Genomic DNA, 24,641 nt, shown 5'->3' on the forward strand with positions numbered 1-24,641 from the left:
GCATGAATTGGGAATTGTTGCTGGGAGTTCTAACGAAGATAGGGTTGGAATGGAAAGATAGAAGACTAATAAGAAACTTATACATGAACCAACAAGTAAGTGTTAGGATAGGGGAAGAACTGACGGAAGAGAGTGCAATTGGAAGGGGAGTTCGACAAGGATGCTGCCTCTCGCCAACACTATTTAATGTCTATCTAGAAGAGATAGTGAAAAAGAGCCTACATGATGATGATGGCATTTCGGTAGGAGGTAGAATGATTAGATGTATAAGATTTGCAGACGATATGGCGCTTGTTGCACAATCTGAAAAGAAAATCAATAAAATGTTAGAAAAAATGAGAAAGGGCTTTGAAGAATATGGGATGAAAATAAATGTTAGAAAGACAAAAGCCATGGTGATTGGAACGAAGGGGTCTGTGTCAAATATAAAAGTAGGAGAGGAGAAAATAGAACAAGTGAATAGTTTTCGATACCTGGGTAGAATTCTTAGTAATGACATGAAATGCGAACGTGAAATAAAAGCAAGGATAGGAATGGCGAAAGAAGCCTTTAAAAGAAAGAAAAGTCTGTTTTGTGGGACCTTGAACAAAGGGTTGAGAAAAAGACTCATAAAATGCTTCGTGTGGAGTGTTGTACTGTATGGGGCGGAAACGTGGACATTACGTAAAGGTGACGAAAATCGACTGGAAGCCTTCGAAATGTGGGTGTGGAGAAGAATGGAAAGAATTAGTTGGGTCGAGCGGAAAACGAATGAGAGAGTGTTAGAAATGGTGGGCGAGAAAAGAACACTTCTAGATATTATTAGGAAGAGGAAGAGAAACTGGTTGGGACATTGCCTAAGAAGAGATTGTATCATGAGGGACATCCTAGAGGGTATGGTGGCGGGAAAGAGAGGGAGGGGGCGAAGGAGACTACAATTAATGGATGATATTAAAACAGAAAGATCATACGCGAAGACGAAAAGGTTAGCGGAGGACCGTGGAGCATGGAAGGTTCTCAGCTGCGGCAAGTGACCTGCCAATAAAGGCAGAATACCTATGATGATAACATTGTATACTTCGTAAAGTCAAAAATTATAAATTTGTATTTACTGTACATACAGTGAGCGCAGAAAGTGTTCGTACACCTATGCTATTGAAACGAGAATGCCTGCGAAAAAGAAACAGAAAATTTAAGAAGTGTAATGACACACACAATATGAATAATGAAAACTAAGCTTTATGAATATATCAATAAAGAACCACAAAGAGAAGTTTAATGGTCAGAAAGTAAATAAATTCCGTAGAAAATGTATAGAGTAGACGCAAAAAGTGATCGTACACCTGACGTACGAATACGAAACAAAGATACCACAACTGGGGTTCACTAGTATTCACCTGAGTATACACCTCTGTATAGCATGACGAGTAACAGAATAAGTTTAGTTGTGAATAGGAGTGAAAAAACTGCACGGTGGGCTGTCGAAATGGGAAGCAACCGAACAGAAACAAATGAGGAGACAAGAAAAGTAATTATTAAAGTGCATAAGAAGGGTAAGTCTTTGAGAAAGATAGCAAACCTCAGGGGCAGATCCAGAGGGGGGCGATCGGGGCCATCGCTCCCTCCTCCCACAAGAGGAAACTTTCTTATTTTATATATAAATAAACCCATCCATAACAAGTTTGGAGCTCTTAAAAGTAGCAGTATTACTGCTGACCGCCCCTTCCTCAGAAGTCCGTCCTGGATCCGCCCATGTATAGAGTAGCCACAATCGAGTATTTTCCGCTGTATGTTTGGAGTCGTTGTCTTGCTGAACAATAAATTGTTTTCAAGAACCATCTTCTGCGCACTAGTATGGAGATATTCCTTTAATATGTTAATATACACTTTGTGGATCATCACTCAATCGATAAGGTGGAGACGACCCACTCCTGAGGCACTCATACAACCCCAGACGAGCACGGACCCTCCTCCGTGTCTTACTTTAGGGACGAGATTTTGTGGATTCATCTCTGTATTCACCTTGCGCCATACCATACGCCTCCCATTGGACTCGATAAAATTAAATTTACTTTCGTCCGAAAATATGACCCTATTCCAGAAAGAAGCCTGATCCCTTATCTTTATACTCTATTTCAAACTTTAGTCTCTTTATACGATTTGTCTTGTTCACCCAGAACATTTTCCTGGCTATCCGACCATGATACCCTGCAAATATTTCGCACTGTACTAGCTGATACTTTAACACCGCGTGTTTCCAGATCCGTTGCCAATTGCACAGCATTACTTTTTGGAACCTTTTTTCTCTCCCTAATAATGTAACGTTTATCTTGTTCACTCAACACTCTTGGTCTTCCAGTTCTTTTTTTTTATTATTATTTTTTTATGGTTTCGCACAGTGATAGAAACATTATACATCGCAATTATTGTTTGTACTGTTGAACGAGGCCTGTCTGCAAGGTTTGCCAGGGGCGGATCCAGGACGGACTTCTGGGGGGGGCGGTCGGCGGTAATACTGCTACTTTTAAGAGCTCCAAACTTGTTATGGATGGGTTTATTTATATATAAAATAAGAAAGTTTTCTCTTGTGGGGGGGGCGATCGCCCCGATCGCCCCCCTTTGGATCCGCCCCTGACTCTATAATACCTTGAAACAGCTTCGCACACCTCGCCAATCCCCAGACATGAACCCCATAGAACATCTATGATTTGTTCTGGAGACAAGAATCAGAAGGCACAGCTTGTCTACTAAAGAAGGCCTAAGAAATGCTATTCAAGAAGAATGGGACATAATCAGTCCCGAAACTACAGAACTACGAACTACTACAGGTGAAATCAATGCCACGAAGACTACAGACAATCATTAACGCACAGGATATTCCCACAAAATATTAAATAACGTAATATACTTTATAAGCATTAATTCAAGCAGAAGTGTACGGTGACTTTTTGCGTTTACAAAAAAGGAATTCTCTCTTTTCTTCTGAACAAAACAGTGATTGTGTTTGTTTGGCCTTTCTCTTGTATATAGAAATAAAATGTATGAATGTGTAGTCTTAATTCTGGTTATACTGTATATATATTTTCCACCTCCCGTTCTCATGCTAGCTGTTTTCAATATAAAGTATGCACGGTGTACGAACACTTTCTGCGCTCACTGTAGGTATGTTGACAATAAGCGAATGTTATTAGAATATTTGTTGAGATTTATTTTCCTTCACTGCCTTTCGCCTGTTTAAAAAGTAGTTTGCAGTGCTTTGGAGCAGCTGCAGGTGGGAACGCGATAATGTTTGAGACATACCGGCGACTTTTTTGTGTGTGAAAATAAGACCTTTCTCATAAAGTAGTAAATAACTGCAGTAGCAATTGTCTACGTAAATGATAAAGACATATCCAACTACAAGAAATTAATACAGTATATATAGCCTATTCATTATTGTGTTTCCTTTTAACAGCTACTAGCTAAGGATGGGCAATTCCAGAATTTTTACTTTCCGGAATCCGGAAAGTAAAATCGGAAAAATTCCGGATCTCGGAAAAATTCCGATTTTTTCTAAATTCCGGATTTTTTCCGAATGTCGGAATTTTTCCGAATTCCGGATTTTTTCTGAATTCCGGAATTTTTCCGAAATCCGGAATTTTTCTGAATTCCGGAATTTTTCCGAATTCCGGAATTTTTTCTGAATTCCGGAATTTTTCCGAAATCCGGATTTTTTCTGAATTCCGGAATTTTTTTGAATTCCGGAATTTTTCTGAATTCCGGAATTTTTCCGAATTCCGGTATTTTTCTGAATTCCGGAATTTTTCCGAATTCCGGAAAGTAAATTTTCCGATTCCGGAAAACAAAATTTCCGGAATCCGGATTCCGGAAAATTTTGGCCATCCCTAGGAAATAAAGATATGAAGGAGATGAGACAGAATATATTTTATTTTTATATAACATTTGAATTTTTCAGAAGTTCAAAGTGGCCACACAACTTCCTACAGGATGATCCGGAAGTCCCGTTACACCTATATACAGGACGAGACACCAGGTACTACAACAGTGAAACCTATTACACCATGCTGCGGAACTGATTTGTCCCTCAACTTTAAACCGAATGGCTTATCGATCGGGTTTGGTTTTAGCACGATGGACCAGTAGCCCATTGTTCGGTTGTTATGCGAGAATCTCTAAACGGAATATTTCTTAAGAGATGGATTGGACGTGCTTTTCCGCAGTTACTAGCACCTCTGGACTGGCCTCCCCGAAGTCCGTCGTATGATAATGCACTGTAGGGTTACACCAAGTTGTCAGTACGCGTAACCCCAACTATTGAACTGAAAAAAAGCTTTTCAGCATGGATTTTACACGATCATTCGCGCAATGATGCGTAGAATTCCACACCATTTTGCTACGAAAGTGTTGGCGTTCACATAGATACTTTGGATTAAATTACTCTTTCATCTCTTATCACATTGTGTTTTATAATCCATAACTTTACTTCAATGCAAAATACCTTCATACATAAGAGGTATAATGAGGCTTTTGGATCATCCTGCAACTTAAATGTCAAGAATTTTGAGTTTTAGTGTATTATAATTTAATTTTTTACATAGATGTTTAACGTCATATATATATGTGTAAGACAACTACAAAACAAGTTGTACTAAAAGGAGACTCACTCACTGTTCGTGTCTACAGAAGAATAGTTAACAATTACTTCCCTCATAAATATCCGCAAAAATTTTCCTACATAAACAATAGCATATCGAGATGCTTCATTTCAATTTTAGAACCGTTGCACCTAACGCGTAAAATGTCTTCATGGAAAGATTTCACCTTCATGTAGGACTGTATTTTGGTAAGTGTTATTCTGTGCTCGTGCACAGGGCGGTAGAATTTAGGGGGCGGAAAATTTTAGATTTCTTTTAAAGATTTACAATAAAGTAATACTTAAAAGTAGCAACCCGCAGAGTCCTACCCAAGCGCAAGAAATATGTTAATGTATTCAATTCGGTCTAATTACAGTAGTTACTAGTTAGCTAGCTTATCTGATTATTTTTACAAAGTTATTTTCTCCCACCCCCACGCGAAGGGGTGAGGATGAACTTGAGCATCATGGAAACTGATACCGTTAAACCCAGCGACCTCGAAGACTATGAATTCAACACTAATATCTGTCGCTTTCGTATTACTTTTAAAATCTCGCCCCCTCACTGTGGAGTGGAGTATGACCTTGAAGTTGAAAAGGATTAAAACTCTCAGTATTCATCTCAGCAACCCCAAAAACTGTGACTTCAACTCTAATATTTGTCGTTTTCGGAAGTGGGCGGCAAATTATTTAGAGCACAGGGGGCGAACAATATATAAATACGGGCCTGCCTTCATGTGAGTGACTTCTGTTGAAATGTGTCAAGAAACTGTTCAAGAAAAAGTCTTAATGACATAATTAATAAGGTAAATGGTACATTTATCTCTTCCAAATACACACACACACACACACACACAATATATATATATATATATATATATATATATATATATATATATATATATATACGAGGAGCAGTCAAAATGTTCCCGGAATGTAGTTTTGGCATTTTTGATGCAATCACAATGAATCTTGGACAATATAGTCCCTAGGTTGCCTAATTTTGAATTTAACAACTGTGAACACGTCTTAACAGGCAGTGTACGAGTAGTGTAGATGAACGGAAGAGTGTGTGTGTGTGGTGATTACTTGGCGCAATTTCAGAGATCGAGCAACGAGTAAACATCAAGTTCATGTGCAAATTGGGGAAAATCTGCTTCTGAGACTTTGATAGCCTTAAAAACAGTTTAGCACCATCAGATATTTGGCTCTTCCCAAAGGTAAAAATGGGTCTTTTTCGTTTCGCCAACGCAGAAGAGATCGAAACTAATATTTCGGCTGAACTTCGAAAACTACTACAAGAGAGGCCTTTCGTCGGTGTTTTCACGAATCGCAGGAGCAATGGAACAACTTTTAAGTTGTTTCACTATATATATATATATATATATATATATATATATAGTGAAACCTTTCTAAAGCGGACAGCCGTGGGGAATCAAAAATTTTCCACTATAGAAAGGTGTCCGCCTTAAAGAGGTTTCAATATTTTCTTACGTAAATTAGTAAACAAGGTAATATACAATTAGAAAAATATATTTTGCATGAATCATGTATTTTTGAATATTACCTGTATTATCCTCTGTCATCCAATACTCTATGTTTGAGGCACAACATGGAAGTAAGTGTTATAGTTTTCTGCAGTTATCAGTACTTCCTACGCTTTTTAGTATGTCACTTTAATTTGTGGGTTAATTGCAGCCCAGAAGTGTCCTTTTTGAGACAATATGCATACCTGTGGGCAAAAAATACTAAACTTGTCTTCTGGTTCGTTAGAGATTGCAACGGGACAATAGCATAACGTGTCATCCCAAACGGCGGGCAACTGTCAATCACTTTTGTGTCTAAAACAGCTTGGGCGGGAATGGGATGCAAGCAAAGGACATAAGTGTTGTTAAACAGAGATGCTTCGTCTAGGTTGCTGAGTAGACGGTTGAGGAAGCAAAATGTTGTCACAATGCTTGCTTGATGACACATATATGAATTTCTAAAATGTATTTTTACTACACTTTTCGACTTGTTTGTAGAGAAAGTGTCCATAACACGAAGGTAAATAATACCTTTGAAAGACAGAAAAGACTGTCCGTGTCCGTACTAGAGAGGTTAGCCTTTATTATTATTATTATCATTATTATTATTATTATTATTATTATTATTATTATTACAGTGTTTGGGGATTACAAAATATATCCATTACGGAAGTGTCCGCTTTATAGAGGTGTCCGTTAATAGAGGTTTCACTATATATACAAATACAAACACAAATGAACCGTAAAAATGTTTACCGGTTACTACTCGTACACCGCTAAATCAATTTGGTTATTTTTGGTATACTTCAGTTCACAAAAATCTACACAGCCTTCTAGAGACAAAGTCCGAAAAAATGACTCCAGATCCTATGGGAGAAGGGGTTCAAATACTTTTCATGAACGTATTCTCCCAGTGCGAAGAATAGGCATTTCAGCTACTTAGTATTAAAAACGAATCAATTACTGGCTTGAATAATCTACCAAGTGAACACTATTATAAATTATCAGGTATAAAGAACCTAACTTACCTCAGAAACTGTTTAGGATTTTTACTAATGATGCTGGCAGAACTCAGGCTCTTATCCTGCTTATACTCTAGATGTCCAACCATGTCAAGTTTTATCAACGCAGGATTTTGAGGTTTCATATCTTCATTGCTACATTTTGTCCGTCGGGAGTGTTCAGTTGGCGCGTTCTTCTCCACAACTTTCTTCCCTGTACTCGAGCGTCTTTCCAGTGACTCATGAGGCTTCTCCCCAGGCTTAGCACCTGATGAGTTGGATTTTAATTTCTCCATTGATATTGAAGCCTTCTGACACAACACGCCTTTGGGAAAGTTGCTGATAATTTGAAGTTCAACTTCAACTAAGCAGTCATGAACAATCACTTTGTTACTAAACTTCACTTCTACTGACAGAAGCTTGAAGGAGTCCGTAAAGGCAGTGATAAGTGGTTTCTCTGTTAGATATAGAGGGGAAAAAAAACTTATATAAAATGGAACAGAAAAAGCTAGAGGAAACATGACAATAGACACATGAAGTAAAATATTTATAATAATTGTCTATTTCCGTAAACTGATCTTGCAAATTATCATCATATTAAATATTGTGCCATCACATTACTTTTGCTGAAAAGATAAAATAGTGATTGAGTATTGTCCAGAAAAGTAGACTAATCGGTCAGCAAATGACACGATAGCTAGAAATTGTTGTCAGTAAAAATATATACTGACTTATATAGTTTTGGGAAGTTGCTTTCCACCATTCTTTTCGAACAATTCAGCATCTCAATGCAACGTACCATGAATGTCCCCAATACTTTACCGAAACCGGAAATGGTTCAAATTTAATATTACTTTTGGTTTCAATACTGATTTCCATAGAGCAAAATTGGTAAGAGATATCGAAATGCCGTTTTCTGCAATCGATTGAGCTTCCCAAGAGTAAGTTTTATAATACTGTTATCAAAACCTGAAGTGGTTTACATTTACTACTTACGGTTTCAATGTTGATCTCTATAGAGCAAAACCGGTAAGGGATATCGAAATGCAGTTTTCTGCATTTTATTCATCTTCCCAAGAATAGGTTTCATTTTCTCTACTAATCTCCTATTCAAACCGGAAGTGGTTAAAATTAACTATTTCCAGTTTCAACATTTATCGCAATAGAATATACAATACTGATTTCAATAGAAGCAAAAACGAAAGAGATATCGAGATGCAGTTTTTTGCAATCCCTGAGTAGGCTCTATCTCTTCCCTTATCTATCTATTCAATCAGGATGGGTTCAAATTAACGATTTCCGGCTTCAATCTTTATCGCTATAGAACAATTCAGTAACGCATAGCGAGTAATGGCTTTTTGATATGGATTGAGCGTCCAAGGAACACGTTCTATTTTTCATCTTTTTAATCTATTGCAACTATAGTTATATATGTAGTACTTTAAGTTTGAGAAGTGAAGTTTGGAAGTCTACTGTAGTTTCACATATGAAACGAAATCACTTATTATTATTATCGTTACGTTTCATTTTATTATTGTATTGTTTTATTTTGTTGTAATGTTTTATATGTACAGGAAATTGCTATTGGACTTCTGTCTGGTATTTCCTGCTAAATAAATAAATCAATGCTTTCCAAGCTTCATCCACCTACTTCATTAGTATGCCTAATTAACACTACTGAATACCGTACTGTTGATTGGCACTACAAACGACTCACCTGACTTAACACGTATTTCTACTCAACTATTCGATTAACGAGGATGAAATAATGATTTTTGACATAAATTTGTGCTTATCCGTAAAGAGGAAGGGGGGTTCTCATACATTGCTCTTATGGAACTGTAATTTCGTTCTAGTAAATTCGGTCTTAATAAGAGGTGGTCGTTATCAAATTACGTCCCAACCGGTTGCTTTCTCTTTTGTTAATTATCTTAAATATTAACTAACATTGACCTATAATATGCCCTGAGAATTCTTAAAGGATTATTATATTGCTTGCATAATTTCGGCAATCAACCCTGTTGCCTTTGAAGGCTAGTTAGCAACGAAACGGGGTAGGTTTGACAAAATTTTTACATTTTATTCACGTTAGTCCTTTTTTCGCATAAAACACTAAATGCAGTATCAAGCTATTAAAATTTTAGTGATCATTATACGCACTAACTCATAACTACCAGGAGTACCAACATAAATGCAATCTATGCACTCTTAAGACTCGTTTCATACAATATGAAACACTTCACTTCAATTCACTTTTATTTTTTTTAAGCCCTGCATCAACTTCTATAAATCTGCTTACGTACAAATCTGAAAAACTCCTAATGTAAAAGCTGAATAAAATGTAATATACGAGGCGCGTTCGAAAAGTAACATCCGATTGGTTACTGTGCATGAAGTAGTGGAGGCAACGCTACCATCTTTGCATAGACGTGCGCGGTAGATCAGTTTGCATCCAGCCATGTTAGAGTGAAGGTTATCTGATCACTAGTTCCACTTTTGTAGCGTCTCAAAATGTGTGTTGCAATAGAAAACCCAGCCAAGTGCGAGCTGTTATACGTTTTCTTACGGCAAAACAATATTCGGCAGCAACTATTCATCGAGAACTTTGTGCCGTGTATGGACCAGTGTGATGAGTGAAGAAGTTGTTTGTGAATGGATTCGTTCCTTTAAAAGTGGACGAACAAATATTCATGACGAAGAAAGGAGTGGTAGCCCATTAGTGGTCGCTGATGAACTCGTTCAGAAACTTGAAGGAAAAGTTTGTGAAAATCGACGTTTCAGAATCTCGGAGCTTTCCAATGAATTTCCACAAATTTCCAGGCCTATGTTATATGATCTCATGCGGTCAGAGGCTGGCTCAAGGCATAGATGGAGATTCTTATGCTGATGGAATTTCTAAACTAGTGCAGATATATGATAAGTGTTTCAATGTTTATGGAAACTATATTGAAAAATAGAGCAAAGTAGTAGTTTCAGATGTATATAATAAATTCTTCTTATTTAATTTGGTGTTTCTTTTTTAAACCAATCGGAGGTTTCACTCGGCCCTCCGAATGGCCCTCATATATATAATGGGTGTCTCAAAAGTCCCCTAACATAGGGTAACTCTGTTATTATCAGAGTTACAACAAAATGTAAGAGGGAAAACCGCCTCCAAATATGATGTTTTCAATCTAAAGTGAAGAATCTTTTTTTTAAAAAAATTGGACGAGCCGTTTGGGCTATACGCTCTTTATGTGCCCAATTTGAAATGAAAATGCAACGTTGCTATTTAGCTGGACCTACAACATAAGTGAATGAAGTTGCTGTCTTTTACGCTAACGTGTGGATGGCCAGCCCCCATTCACCATATTCTTACAAAATGTATCCACCTCCCGGTAAATGGCAACGTTGCATTTTCATTTAACATTGTGCCCATAAAGAGTGTACAGCCCAAACGGCTCGTCCGATTTAAAAAATTCCTTCACTTTAAATTGAAAATATCATATTTGAAGACGGTTTCCCCTCTTACATTTTGTTGTAATTCTGATAATAACATAGTTGCCCTATGTTAGGGGACTTTTGTGACACCCTGTGTGTGAAGCCGAAAAGTCTTCATTATTGTCTCGGCGTCGGAGGCAACAGGATGGATTGCCGAAATTAAACTAGCAACATAAAAATCCTTTTAGGATTTCTAGGGCACATTATAGGTTAGCATATTTAAGATAATTAACACGAGAGAAAGCTATCCGTTAGAACAATTTGATAATGGCGAAACCTTTCAAAAGGACCACCTATTGTAGGATTTCCAGAGCACATTATAGGTTAGTGTTAGTTAACAAAATCAGCAAGATGATATCTGTGTTAAATCATCTTAAATAATATTCCTTTCTTCCATAATATCCTTAACACTTCCTCATTGGTTTTCTATTACATTTAGCTAATTTTATCCATCTATCCCTGTATCCGTATTTGGAATACCTTTAGTAACTATTGTTTCGTTACTTCTTGAAAACTTTTAAATTATTTCTTTCTCACACGATACCAATGTGTTTAGAACTATGTTACGAAAATGTACATAAAACAATTTTAGCTTCTCAGCTTTTTCACTTACCCAGATTTAATGATTTCAACGTCATTACCATTTCATCAAAATGAGCATGTCGCACATCTTCTGGCAAACTTGGGGCACTTGCAACAGCACTGCACATTCTTGCGTACCTAAATGAAATCAAGAGTTGAGGTACAAAGTTTGTTTATTTATTACAGTTTGTACAAAAGACAGCTCTCATACTTTAACGTAATTCATAGTATTCAATTAAACATGCACATTCGACAAAATAAATACATACATTATATGTCTAATATACATTGACCAACCAAAACATTATGATAAACCACTACATTTTTTTTTAACGACGTCATTTAATTAGCGTAAGAGGCACGTGGCACAGAACAACCGCTCGCCAGACAGGGACCTCACTCAATCAATGTGATGGTTATGAGTAGAATAAGGTAGGCCGGCAATATATCAGAGTTTGATTGGGGCCAGATTGTGATGGTAGACGGCTGGAAACGAGCATCTGAAAAACTGCGCGACTTATCGAGTGTTCGCAAGCTATCGTACTTCTGGTAAGTGTCTTCCAAAGGTGAGAAAAGGATAGTGAAACCAGGGCCAAATACAAGACGTAGAGCGGCCACACCTCATTCAAGATGTCGGACATAGTACAGGGTAATCACAAGTCCCGTTACCCCTTACGTATTACATAGATGTTAATGAACTGTTGTTTCTTATTGTATCGGGTGCTGATATATATCTAAATCATGGCTGATGAGTCTACTTACACCATGGAGAAACGGATCGTAATGAGCACGGGGGCTCACGAACAACCCCATACATAAAAATCAATGAGATATTCAGCATTATTTCACTGTAAGGTTTCAGAAACCCCATACATAAACCCCATTCAGAAACCTCCAAAACAACAATTTTACAATGGGGAAAAAAAAAGCTCTTTACAACTGGTTGCATCAAAGATACGCCCCGATCAGGACGACCACCAACACACTGGAAACGGGTATGGAGGTGCAGCGTCTGTCGAACGTTCGCCAAAAAAATCCATTCGTAAGTGATCACAGGAAATGAGTGTTCCATACTCGAGATTATATATGACGAAGGATTTGGGTTAAAGGGATTTAAACCTTCGTTTGTAAACGAATTGAATGGTAGTTACATGCAAAAACGTCACCAGGCTTGTGGGCGAATGTTCGGTGTCTTTACAACTCTTCCTTCAAGGCGGAAAGTGTTCTTCTCGGACGACTGTGCAATATATCGTAGTGCAAAACCCAGAAACGTTTATTTCTGGAGTAAAGGGAACCGACGTTTTTCTGAAAAACTTAAGCACAGCCCACCGCATGTCATGATTTAGGCTGCAATGTTTGCAACCACTTGGTAGGTCCTATTTCTTTGACGGTGCTGTGAATCACATTGCATGTATCATCATGTTACGTAATTGGTTTATTCCATATCTGCAAGATCGTGTATTGTTCCGACAGGATGGAGCACTAGCTTATTATGCTATTGCCGTTAGAGAATATCTCAATGAAGTATTTCCTGATAAATGAATTGGACTTGGTTCTGTTCATTTGCCTGCACCTTTGGAGTGGCCACCCCGAAGTCCTGATCTGTCATCATGCGACAATGCATTATGTGGGTTCAATAAACAAATGGTTGGCGCCACATTTTACGAGGCAGTTGACGAACTTAAGGATGCTGTTCGACGTGCATTAAATGCCATCACGCCAGCAATGTTGGGGAGAATTTCTCGTTGTACATAGAAGAGAATCACACTCTTGTTATGAAAACGATGGTGTATACACACACACTTGGGAATAAATAACAAAGAATAGTCACACTACCTCAAAGTTGTTCTCTTCCAAGATCCCACATTAATACAATACGACCATCTATTAATATATAGACACGCGATAGGGGGAACGGGACTTTGAGATTACTGTAGATTGTCGAGATAGGATAGGTACAATAGGATAGAGCGCAAACTATGGCACAATTAACAGCAGAATTTAACAGACTTGAACAGTGGACAAATCACGAGTATGCCTAAGCACAGTTTACCGTATGCTGTTAGATATGGGCCTCCGCAGCCAACGTTCCACACATGCACCAATGTTAATCGCACGGTATCATCGATAATGACTGAATTGGGCACGTGCCCACCATCATTGGATCACAAAGCAATGGAACAACGTTGCATAGTACGACGAATCACGTTACTGCCTTCACTACATCGATGACAGGATCAGAATTCGTTGTCTTCAACGAAAGCAGCTGCTCAAGACGTGCAGAGTAGGATGACGACAGGTTGGTGGTGATTCCATTATGATTTGGGGAATCTTCAATGGTCGTTAATGGGCCGACAGTGGGTATGGCTCATAGCTATCGGGAGATCATTGCTGATTACGTACACCCATTCATGTCAGAAATATTTCCCGCTGGAAATTCCATCTTTCAGCAGAACAACGCTCCTTGTCACAAACCCAACGTTATGCTCCAATGATTCGAACACAGTGATGAATTTCAATTGTTGGAATGGCCTCAAAAGGCATCCGATCTTAACCCAATTGATCATCTTGGAGATGTCATTGAATAGCAGATCCGAGCTCATCGACCCCCTTCGCGAAATTTATAGGAATCAAGTGACTTTAGTGTGTGCAGATGTGGTGCACCATGTACCCAGCCACTTACTTGGGCCTCATTGCTTCCATGCCGAACCGCAGTGATGTCCTGTGAGCCAAAGGTGCACATACCAGATATTAGGTAGGCAGTTATAATGGTATACTCACTGGACATGCCAGATATTAGGTAGGCGGTTATAATGGTATACTCACAGGACATATTAGATATTAGGTAGGCGGTTATAATGGTATAATCACCGGACGTATCAGATATTAGGTAGGCACTTATAATAATGGTATAATCACTAGATATTACGTAGGTGGTTATAATGGTATAATCATTGGACATACGAGATATTACGTAGACCATTATAAAGGTATAATTACTGGATATACCAAATATTAGGTAGGCGGTTATAATAGTATAATCACGCGACATACTACATACAGAATTAGGTAGGCAGTTAGAATGGTATAATCACTGGACATACCAGATATTAGGTAGGTAGTCATAATATTCTGGCTGATCAGTGTACATAGCAGGTCCGTACTCCAAGCGAAACTGAGATAAGCAAATAAATTTCAGTTTAACGTTCCATATTTATGTCCTGTAGGCTAAAGGATATTTAATGGAAATGAAATAATTAATGGAATAAGAATGTGGGAGGAAACGAAAGAAGTCGGAGACAGTTGATGGACACCATCGTTTAGTTGAAACCTTCAATTGCATAAGTGAAGGTATAGCTTAAAGAAAATCTACTGAGATCGTTGTCAAAATCTCTAAGCAGACTAGCGGTCAGTGAGCCCATGTTCATAATTGAAAGAAATCCTTCATGTGTGTGCTAACACCTAACGTCCTTAATTTAAACTTAATGATTAATTGTTCATTAGTGAATTCACACTGAAAATCTAGCATTGATTTCCTTGAATTTCCACGATTAAGTAAGAAAATTCTCTCTGACCCGCAACACCCGCGAGTATTATCATTTATGGTTAGGTACAGATTTTTTTTTTTTTTTAACTCGGCCTTTAGCATCCCTAAGCCCATCCGACGCTCTCTCTTCTATTTTTTAAATACAGTATAAGCTTACTTTTTTATTTTAAGTATTTATTATGAATCAAACTTCATGTACAAGGTCCATTCAATAAACAATTGGAAAAGTTGTATAAAAAATACAGAACTTCGACAAAATTTGTGTTTCTTTGTTACTTTTTGGCGGTGTCCTAGAACTACTACCAGATGGGGCTGGCACGCCTGCCTCGCGAACGGGATGCTGAGAATCAGTGAAACAACATTATGCCATCCTTGTAGGTTTGCATTGAAGCCCGTTTTCGTTCAGGTTTGTAAAACTGTACCCAACTTTCACCTCTCACTACAATACAGTAAAGAAATGCCTCCCCTTTAACCTCGTACTGTCGCAAAAGCTGGCTGCACACATCCATGCGCCCTTTCTTTCACATCTGTTGTCAAAAGTTTTGGAACCCACCTCGCACGTACTTCCTTGAACATCAGTACGTCATGAACAATATGGTGGACTGATCCGACACTAATGTTCAATTTTGCTGCAATATCACTCACCGTAATACGCCTGTTTTCCGTACAACTCATCAACTCTCACAATATTCCAATGAGAAAAAGCGGGTAGCAGAATTCTCTTCTACATGCACGTGCTGCTCCACGTTGTTGCAAACCTGCAAGAGTCCTGCCGCCTTTTTTCACTGATACCCAGCATTCCGTTCGCGAGGCAGGCGTGCCAGGTCCATCTGATAATAATTTTAGAACAGCACGAAAAATAACAAAGCAGCACAAACTTTGTCGAAGTTTTGTATTTTGTATACAATTTTTTCCAGTTATTTATTAAATGGACCTTCTACCTGGAATGTAATACAATATTACTACTAAACAATACGATACAGCTTGACTTTGTGAATACACTCAAACATAAACGAGTTCGCATATATTATAATTTGGGCTTATCTTTTGGATTTACAATCAATAAGCCTAACTTATTTTCTTCTTCTGTAGCATCTGAATTTTTTATTTAATTTTTTCTTTCAAAGCGTGAAGTTTTAACATCTTTTGGTACTTTTCAAGCTTACTTATTTCTAACAAGGAACCATTCCAATTTGGTGAATTCAATTGCTGAAAACGATTGCTAGCACTAGATTCAACAACAAAAACAGAGATAATGAGGGTTTTAGTGTCAGACTGTATACAAAGTGGGAGGACAAATTTTGAAGATAGAATGCAAAAAATGTCTAGAAATATTATGTTAATTTTGAAGCGACTACAAGGATTGAGGTCAAAAGCTGGATATGAGGAATGCATGTATAGTTCCAGTGAATAGACGTAATGTGAACAGTGTTTTTAACTGCTAATTGTATGTAACTGGTCATGAGAAGAGTCCCAGTGTTATAACCGGCACGTTTTGTTGGATGGGGTCATTAGTATATCAGAATCCTGAATGGAACAGGTGTCTTTGTACAAGGTACCACGCCAGCATTCATCCAGTGGAACTACTGCTCATTCTGTTACACGTTGCAAACATTCTTCTTGATGTTCCAGGATTCGATTCTTTCTCTTTCTACCCCTCGTGCACACAACGTGCTCATGGACCGTACTACAAGGTCTCTAGTTCCTCATTCACGTCACCCTTACGGCAGTATTGAACATTGATATAGCGTGGAACGCCTCCTGTTATAAAGGCCTCAAACTGTATTGACCACAATTGATTTCAATAGACGGTGTGCGTCAAAAGCCATATATCACGTAACTCCTTTCACGTATATTCTCCTTGCGCTAAGTCCAATATGGCGACTTTTTAGATGTCCCCCACGCTATGCCTATTCAGTGAAGCTCCACATGCATTCCTCATATCCAACATTTGACAATCCCTCTACTCGTTTCACAATTAGCATGGCATTTCTAGACATTTTCTACGTTCTAGCTTCGCACTTTGTCCTCATTCATCTCCCAACCTGTATACGGTCTGCCACTTAACACCCTCTTTTTCTCTGTTTCTTTTGGTGCTGAAGCCAGTGCTAGCAATCATTTTCAGCAACTGAATTCACCAAATCGGAATGGTCCCTTATAAGATAATTATCTTTTTTACAGTATTTTTATCTTCTTTTTGAATCTGCATTGATTCTTTGTGGTATTCATCATACCTTCTGTATGCAGCCCTAATTCTGGTTAACACTCCTCGAGTAATAAAACCTATCTAAATTTTGTGAAATCTGACTGTATTTTCCCTTACTTCTCTATGAAGTGTTATCTCGACATCAATTACTCTGACTTTTAACATATTTTGAAGCATTCTAATGACTTTCCATGACTTTAAAGGTCAGAGTAAACACTGTATTATTACTTCGAATTTAATAATTAAATTACTCATAAATGTCGAGTAACGTTTTATGAGCAAAGAGTGAGATCCTTTAATGTAAATTTCAATGCTAAACACAGAAGTTTCTAGATCACAATTAATTTGTTTACGATTTATATCCAAAATATGAATATACGAGATTTTTGCTTGTCAAATTATAAGCGCGAACAAAGCTAAAAAGCGAAAGCGTGTGAACTTTGGTTACTCAGAAGAATAAATAAATACTTCCAAATTTTAAATGTACAACTATTCCAAGCTTGAAGATAGGACACTGATGAAGCAGTCAAATTTGATTCAAAAAGAGTAAGGTTTCCGTTCACCTAAAATCAAATAAATGATTTCCGAGGCTATATAATAATAATAAGACAAATATTTCGCATCTCAATATTTTTTTCCTGGTGAATATTAACGAATTAATAGAATAATTACGATCATCTTAACTCAAGTTATATTCGAGACTTCTTCACATTACAATATTATGAATAAATATTTAATACATATCCCGTTAATATTGTAATGTCCCACGTCATGTAGTGAATAAACAATTCAACATGCCAGTGTTTACAAACACCACTACGTGCTTTTGCAAGACGATTTCACACCAGATGGATTTACAATCACCTTAACACGACGGGCTTCTGGCCCCTCCCACGGAGCAGCAGCACCACTGCCACCCAAGGAACCCTATAAAATGACTGGAAGACGGCAATTCTGTACCAGTTTTCTGGTGACCTCCTACTGTTTGCCACGGAACATTAGGAGTAACCTAATCCCAGGCCCCTAGTCTGCTACGGGACTACGCCTATCCTATCTCCTGGCTTAGCCTGTTACGGGGCTCTGTAGAGATCCTGTCTGCGACCTTACGGTCAAAGACTACCTATAAGTAACCTTGTATACTACAACAGGTAATTTATTCGCTTTGCGATCACAATTCACGTCAGCAGTTTAAATTCATCGACAGTCGCTGGCGCTTCCTTCCCTACACATCATCAATAATTAACTTATCCGTTATATAATCCGTCACCTAATTGTAATCAATACCAACAACCTGCCCCAGTATTTCCTGTACCTTCAGCACCACAGCTACAGGGTGCATCACAAAATTAATTACCTCCAAATCCCCCCCCCATGTTGGTAATCCGAATCCCCCTCCCGAACACCGCCTAGCACATCTGGTACTTCTAGCGTAAATAATTCATTGGACTTTAGTAAATTAGCAAATCAAATGGCCGAACTCTCTCTTCTGGTAGCCCAAAATGCTATTAAGAATTCACAATTTAGACGAGGCACCCGTAACAATTACAGGTCGAGAAATACAAATAATGGCAATCAAAACCAACATAAAAATGGAAAGAAAAAAAATTCTAAAAATAATAGTAATCCTAGACCAGAGACAGTCACAGTTTGCGGCACGTGCTATAAAAAAGGTCATTCTTCCAGTACATGTTATAAGAATAATAAGCAGGGAAACGCCTAGAGGGGCCCCAGGGCAAATCCTCTTAAGAACATGTTCTGAGGGCCGAAAGTCAGGAAGTAAATGAGCAACAAAAAGTCGCAAGTACTAGCCCTAATAATTAGTTAATGACATCGCTTTATACTGTGGCTCCGACATCCGATAGAAGAGAAAACATTAAGTTGTTAAATCAAGAACATAAATTGTTAATTAATGTAACAATTAACAAAGAAAAATATTCCGTAATCATTGACACAGGTAGCTCGTTGAGTCTATGGCCGAAAAACTGGCTTCATCCAAACACAAAATTGATTCCTTTTAGCACCAATCTACGAGGAATTGAGAATTCTAAATTTACGTTATATAGCTTTAATTAAATTCAGGATTGGTTCTCAACAACTTTTTCCCACTATTTTCGAATTTTAGAGCACGGAGACTTTTTTGCTTTATTTGGAGAGGACATTCTAAATCGCTTACTGGCCAAAATTGATTTGCAAAATAATACAATATCAGTATACAAGAAATCACGGCCACTGCCGTACCCAATTGAAGTTGACGCTCAAGAAAAATTATCTGCAAGCGCAATTCATACAATAAAGCAGCATAAATCAACTGACGTATTTACTACTCGAAAGGTTACCATACCATTCATACAGCTGAAGAGCAACCGAGTCCACAAGACTCCAAAACCCCTCACCATAAGTGAACTAATATATGTATATTAACGTCAAAGCTAAAAACAGCCCTACCTCAAGGGAAATGAAGTGACATATAAAATGCGCCGATCCTGCCTGTGATTAGGGTAGTGCTTTCTTCCATTACCTTAATAGTGCTCCGAAAAGTAAATTTTTTCAGTGCTGCCAGCGTTATTAATGTTTTTAGTGATTTAATTTGTGTATGTGATCCCTCAGTGTTGCCAACTCCTACAAGAAGAAAAATAACCCTTCGACTTATTTTTTAAACAAGCCAGGGGGTGTAATGTCCCATGTGATGTAGTGAATAAACAATTCCACACGCCAGTGTTTACAAACACCACCACGTGGTTTTGCAAGAAGATTGCACATCAGATGGATCTACAATCACCTTAAGACGACTTCTGGTCTCTTCCACGGTCCAGCAGCACCACCGCCACCCAAGGAACCCTATAAATTGGCTGGAGGACGGCAATTCTGTACCAGTTTTCTGGTGACTCTCCTACTGTTTGCCACGGAACATTAGGAGTAACCTAACCCCAGGCCTCTAGTCTGCTACGGGACTACGGCTATCCTATCTCCTGGCTTAGCCTGCTACGGGGCTCTGTTGGCCACTGAACCCTCCTCTGCTTGCTTTGGAGCATTGGGTCCCTAACTCCACTCTGCTTAGCCAGCTACGGGGCTCTGTAAAGATCCTGTCTGCGACCTTACGGTCAAAGACTACCTATAACTAACCTTGTATACTAGAAAGATTATTTGTACAGTATTTTGTAAAAATACTTTTATAGTGGAAATTTTATAATAAAAGTTGGTAGTGGGAGTCGATTCCGGACACTCTTTTTATTAACGCTCTACCTATACCTATATAGGACAAAGTTTTAAAGTTTTACAATATATATATATATATATATATATATATATATATATATATATACGACGATACCGTCAATGTGCCTCATAACACCACTAGGTACCATTTTCGACGAAAATGAGCTATATACTACAATATGAGCAGAAAGTCGAGTTGCATCTTCCCTTACATTCCTGTATGTGGGTTCTTAATAGTTTTCCAGTAATAAGGAAAAACTAAGTATACATCGTTATGTAAGACGAGGTAAAATGTGGCACTTTTATTCCGCTACCTGTTAAGCAAATATCGATTATTGAAAAACGACTGTGTTGCAGTGTAATTTAACACCCATCAGCATCTGAATATATACTGTGATACAAGGTGTGTATTGTGGAAAAAGAGAAACTTGTTAATAACTTAAATGATGGTAAATCATTTTTACTTCTTCTTCTGAAAAGTTATCATTTCTGCACATAGTGGTTTGTCGAGATGCAGCAACGATATATATATATATATATATATATGAGCGGATTGGGTGAACTTAATGTTAAAGCTGGGAAATTGTATTAATAGGTGGAATGAGTTTGATCAAACCACAGTAGAGTATGTAGGTGGTTTTATTTTGAAAATGAACCTGTAGAAAGCAGGAAAAGCTTGTTTGGTAAGTATTATTACATTCAATTGGTTAAGCCTTCTTTGCAGTTCACTCGAAAGTTAGAAAAATGTGACACATCATTATGTTCGCCCGAGACGCTCATATATATAAAAATTGATATTCAGGTTCGCACTTTCTGTCGAATAAAATATCAAATATTAGACAGCAGACAACGGCTCAATTTTACTTCGATTATCAATTAGAAACGTCACTTATAACAAGGGCAATTGCATCTTCCCTGAGTTTGAAATACATTTTCTAATCAATAGCGTAATATTATACTAATGAAAAATCGAAAGCTCTACAAATATTGATGGAGTATCTCCCCTATCAGGGAAAAAAAACAAACTAAAATCGTGTTTTTGTTACCAATGTCTTCAAAACAAAACGCAACATTCGCGTTTGATCTCTTATGTTAAAACTTTCTAACGATAACTACAATAAAATAAACCATCGATTAATTTTACGATATATAAATTACAAACCTTTCTTTATCTCCCATTTTTCTAAAACATTCGGCTAATTCCAACTGTGTCTGCACAAATAACATGTTCCAACCTTCTTCTTGATATGTCTTGAGAGCATCAGAGAGGAAAACAGCTGCTTTTTGCATCTCTCCCAACTGTGTATAGAAGGATGCAAGATCACGTCCTATCAGTCTGGCTGATCTAATACGGCCAATATGTTTAAATGTACCCATAGCTAATTCTGCCAGTTCCTGGTAAAAAAAAACGAACATAAATAATTAATCACCATATGATGCAGTCAAAAGAGTGTCTGGCACATTATTAGGATCACGCTAGTGGACCTTATAAGATTGTAATGTTATTAGGATCACGCTAGTGAATCTCACAAAATTGTAATGTTATTAGGATCACACTAGTGGGCCATACAAGACTGAAATATTACGATTACGCTAGTGGGCCTTGTAAGATTGTAATATTATTAGGATTACGCAAGTAAGCCTTATAAGATTATATTATTAGGATCACGCTAATGGGTCTTATAAGATTGTAATGTTATTAGGATCACGCTAATGGGCCTTATAATATTGAAATATTATTAGGATCAGGTATGTTGGCCTTATAAAACTGTAATGTTATTAGGATTACGCTAGTGGGTCACGCAAGATTGTACTGTTAGCACGCCTGTCCGTTACTCCACACGATAACTTGAACGAATGCGACTTTTTCTTGAATTATGGAATTATCCAGAATGAAAAATCACAAATTTAGTACCACAGCAAAATAATACACACCAAAGAAGAGTGAGAAAAGTTTTGAAACAATCTGTGTTCAAAAATTAAATACTAAATATCATATAACAAAAAAAAAAAAAAAAAAAAAAAAAAATACTTACCATTAAATCCTCAAGTGGGAAAACTAATATTCTCCAAACGTATCGGAACAACAAGCTAGTTCCGTCTTCAGTGGTAAGGGAACAAGGATAAAAATGGATGAGCGAATTGTGGTATGAAAAAAAGTAATGCATACCACGAAATAAATATAACGTGAGAGATAGATATTAAAAACCACGAGCAGAGCACAATGCGAAAGACGAGCGGTATCTATGTTACGTCATTATTGCCAGATTTAAAATATACATCAAAGGTAGGTAACTAGAATTTGTCAATGTTGTTAAAATCCAGATTTAAAGCCAGTTTATATTAATGAAAAAGAATGATTCGTTAATCTCCCGCTGTATTTTTGTTTTTGCTGAACCATCACATTAACCTACTTTATATTTTGTATGTATGTTGTTTTAAGTGAAGCGACAATTCCGACACACCCTCTTTCTTATCACTTTTTTGATTGTCTAATGAGTTCTTTAATTCGAGTGTTAATATTGCGTTTGGTTTGACCTATATAAGAGGAGTCACATTCACATTGAGTACGATAAATATTATGTTATTTTGTTGATCCAATAAATAGGTCAGGTATTGGATCAACAAAATAAGTTTTAAAGCCGTTAAGATGTTTTTCTAAACTTTTTGGGTGGTACTGGAAGCAGATATGTTATGCTTTGCAAGAATACGTTGAATTTTTGTCAATAATTGTGGAAAGAAAGCAAGGAATTACTATCCAAGTTTTTGCCTCTTTGATAATAAATGTTTTAGGGGCTAGCACCGATCTACGTGTTTGATTAAACCACTTCTGTAAGGTACACAACTTACAACCTTTTTTTGTTCTATTTGATATAAAAACTGTATTTCGTTATTGAGATGTTTTGGATTATCACAAATTAATAATGCTCTACCAAAGAAATTCTTTCAAATATTGACCTTGTACAGTCTGCAGCAAAAAACTTGCAAGTTTGTTGTGAAACTATGCCTAACACCCCAGGGAATCAACATAACGTCTAAGTGGCACGAATCATGCCAGGAGAAACCTTGGCGTCCTCCCCTGCACACTTATTTTGAAGCAAAAGACTTCGTCGTTTAACAATAAACTTACATGCTCATGTTGCTGCTTTTGCTGCGGACTGTACAGGTGGATGGGCTGACTGGTGATGTACGTAACTAGTGCCTGCAGTGGGTTTTCCATATACTTTTGTTTATTAATTTATTGTGCGATCGGGCAATCAGTAAATCTAAAAAAGGAAGACAGTTATCAGATTCACGCTCGACGCTCTAAATTTGGATTTTGGCAGCATTGATAAAATCTGGTTATTTACTTTGATGTATATCTTGGATCTAGGAACAGTGACGTAACATAGACACTGCGCTTCCTTCACCGCACTGTGCTTTCCTCGTGGTTTTTAGTACCTATCTCTCACGTTTATTTGGTGGTATGTATTCCATTTTCCGTACCATATTTCTCTCATCCATTTTTAACCTTGTTCCCTTACCATTGAAGACAGAACTAGCTTATTGTTCCGATACGTTTGGAGAGTATTTAGTTTTCCCACGGAAGGATTTATTGGTAAGTTAATTTGAATTGATCCTCTCATGCGCCTACATAATTTTAATACATCATATAGTATCCATTAAAACATAAAAACTACTTTAGAGTAAAATTTACAGAAAACGTACAAGAGACATGGCTGATTGGTTCATTAATTTGACAGAAGACAGTAATCCTCCTTATGTTCTTCTTTCATTATTATTAGAATTCTTCATTATTCTTAAATTGAATAATCACCTCTACATACTAGTTAGAAACATACATGTAATAACACCTTGAAAATAGCACTTACTAGATAATGTTTTTTGAAAGCATCCTTTGACGAAAGTGCTTCCTTTAGTTTATCCGTTGGCGTAGGGTGTTTACTTCCACTAGCTCGAGAGGAATGTGAATCGCCCATACCTGCTGAAAGTCCAACCACTATATGCAGCTGCTCACTTGTCGTCTTACTGCCAGGCATTAATCCACATAACTCACCCAGATCTCTTAGCTGGAATTACAACAAAACGCATTGGAAAACGATTTTATTTTACAACAAAATAAAATGAAATGTTTAATCTAGCGATACTTGATTTTGTCCTTTAGACTGGAACTCGGATTAATGTATGATAATTATGGAAGAAGTGATGGAATGGGAATGATGGAGAACCCTGAGAAAATCCAGGAACACGATATTATCATTAATAAAATCACGTAGACACAAATCGAAAAATAGACCCGTCGCACCTACACACGAGTGTTTTTACAGCCAATGTGCCTCTTTTCCCAAATTTTATTTTAGTAAACAAACATATCGACTTCTACAAAACTTGAAATTACAAACTTCTTAGAAGCCACTGTCGTATGTAAAAATTTTACTTATGGATACAATTCTAATTCTTAGATATTGTA

General features: G+C 37.4%; 1 protein-coding gene across 2 annotated transcripts in view; it reads right to left on the reverse strand.

Moving 5' to 3' along the window:
* SIDL (SIDL trafficking protein particle complex subunit 10) overlaps nucleotides 1-24,641 on the reverse strand; it is a 99,082-nt gene that overhangs the window by 41,013 nt on the left and 33,428 nt on the right. For both annotated transcript variants that reach the window (XM_081730547.1, XM_081730539.1), the window contains exons 9-12: nucleotides 24,043-24,240; nucleotides 21,333-21,565; nucleotides 11,233-11,339; nucleotides 7,167-7,596 (exon numbers count right to left, since the gene is read on the reverse strand). In XM_081730547.1, the coding sequence (XP_081586673.1) occupies nucleotides 7,167-7,596; nucleotides 11,233-11,339; nucleotides 21,333-21,565; nucleotides 24,043-24,240 (968 nt within the window). The remainder of the gene's footprint in view (nucleotides 1-7,166; nucleotides 7,597-11,232; nucleotides 11,340-21,332; nucleotides 21,566-24,042; nucleotides 24,241-24,641) is intronic.

The sequence above is a fragment of the Thermobia domestica genome, chromosome 1, assembly GCF_964235325.1.
Source record: "Thermobia domestica chromosome 1, izTheDome1.hap1.1, whole genome shotgun sequence".
Classification (NCBI taxonomy): domain Eukaryota; kingdom Metazoa; phylum Arthropoda; class Insecta; order Zygentoma; family Lepismatidae; genus Thermobia; species Thermobia domestica.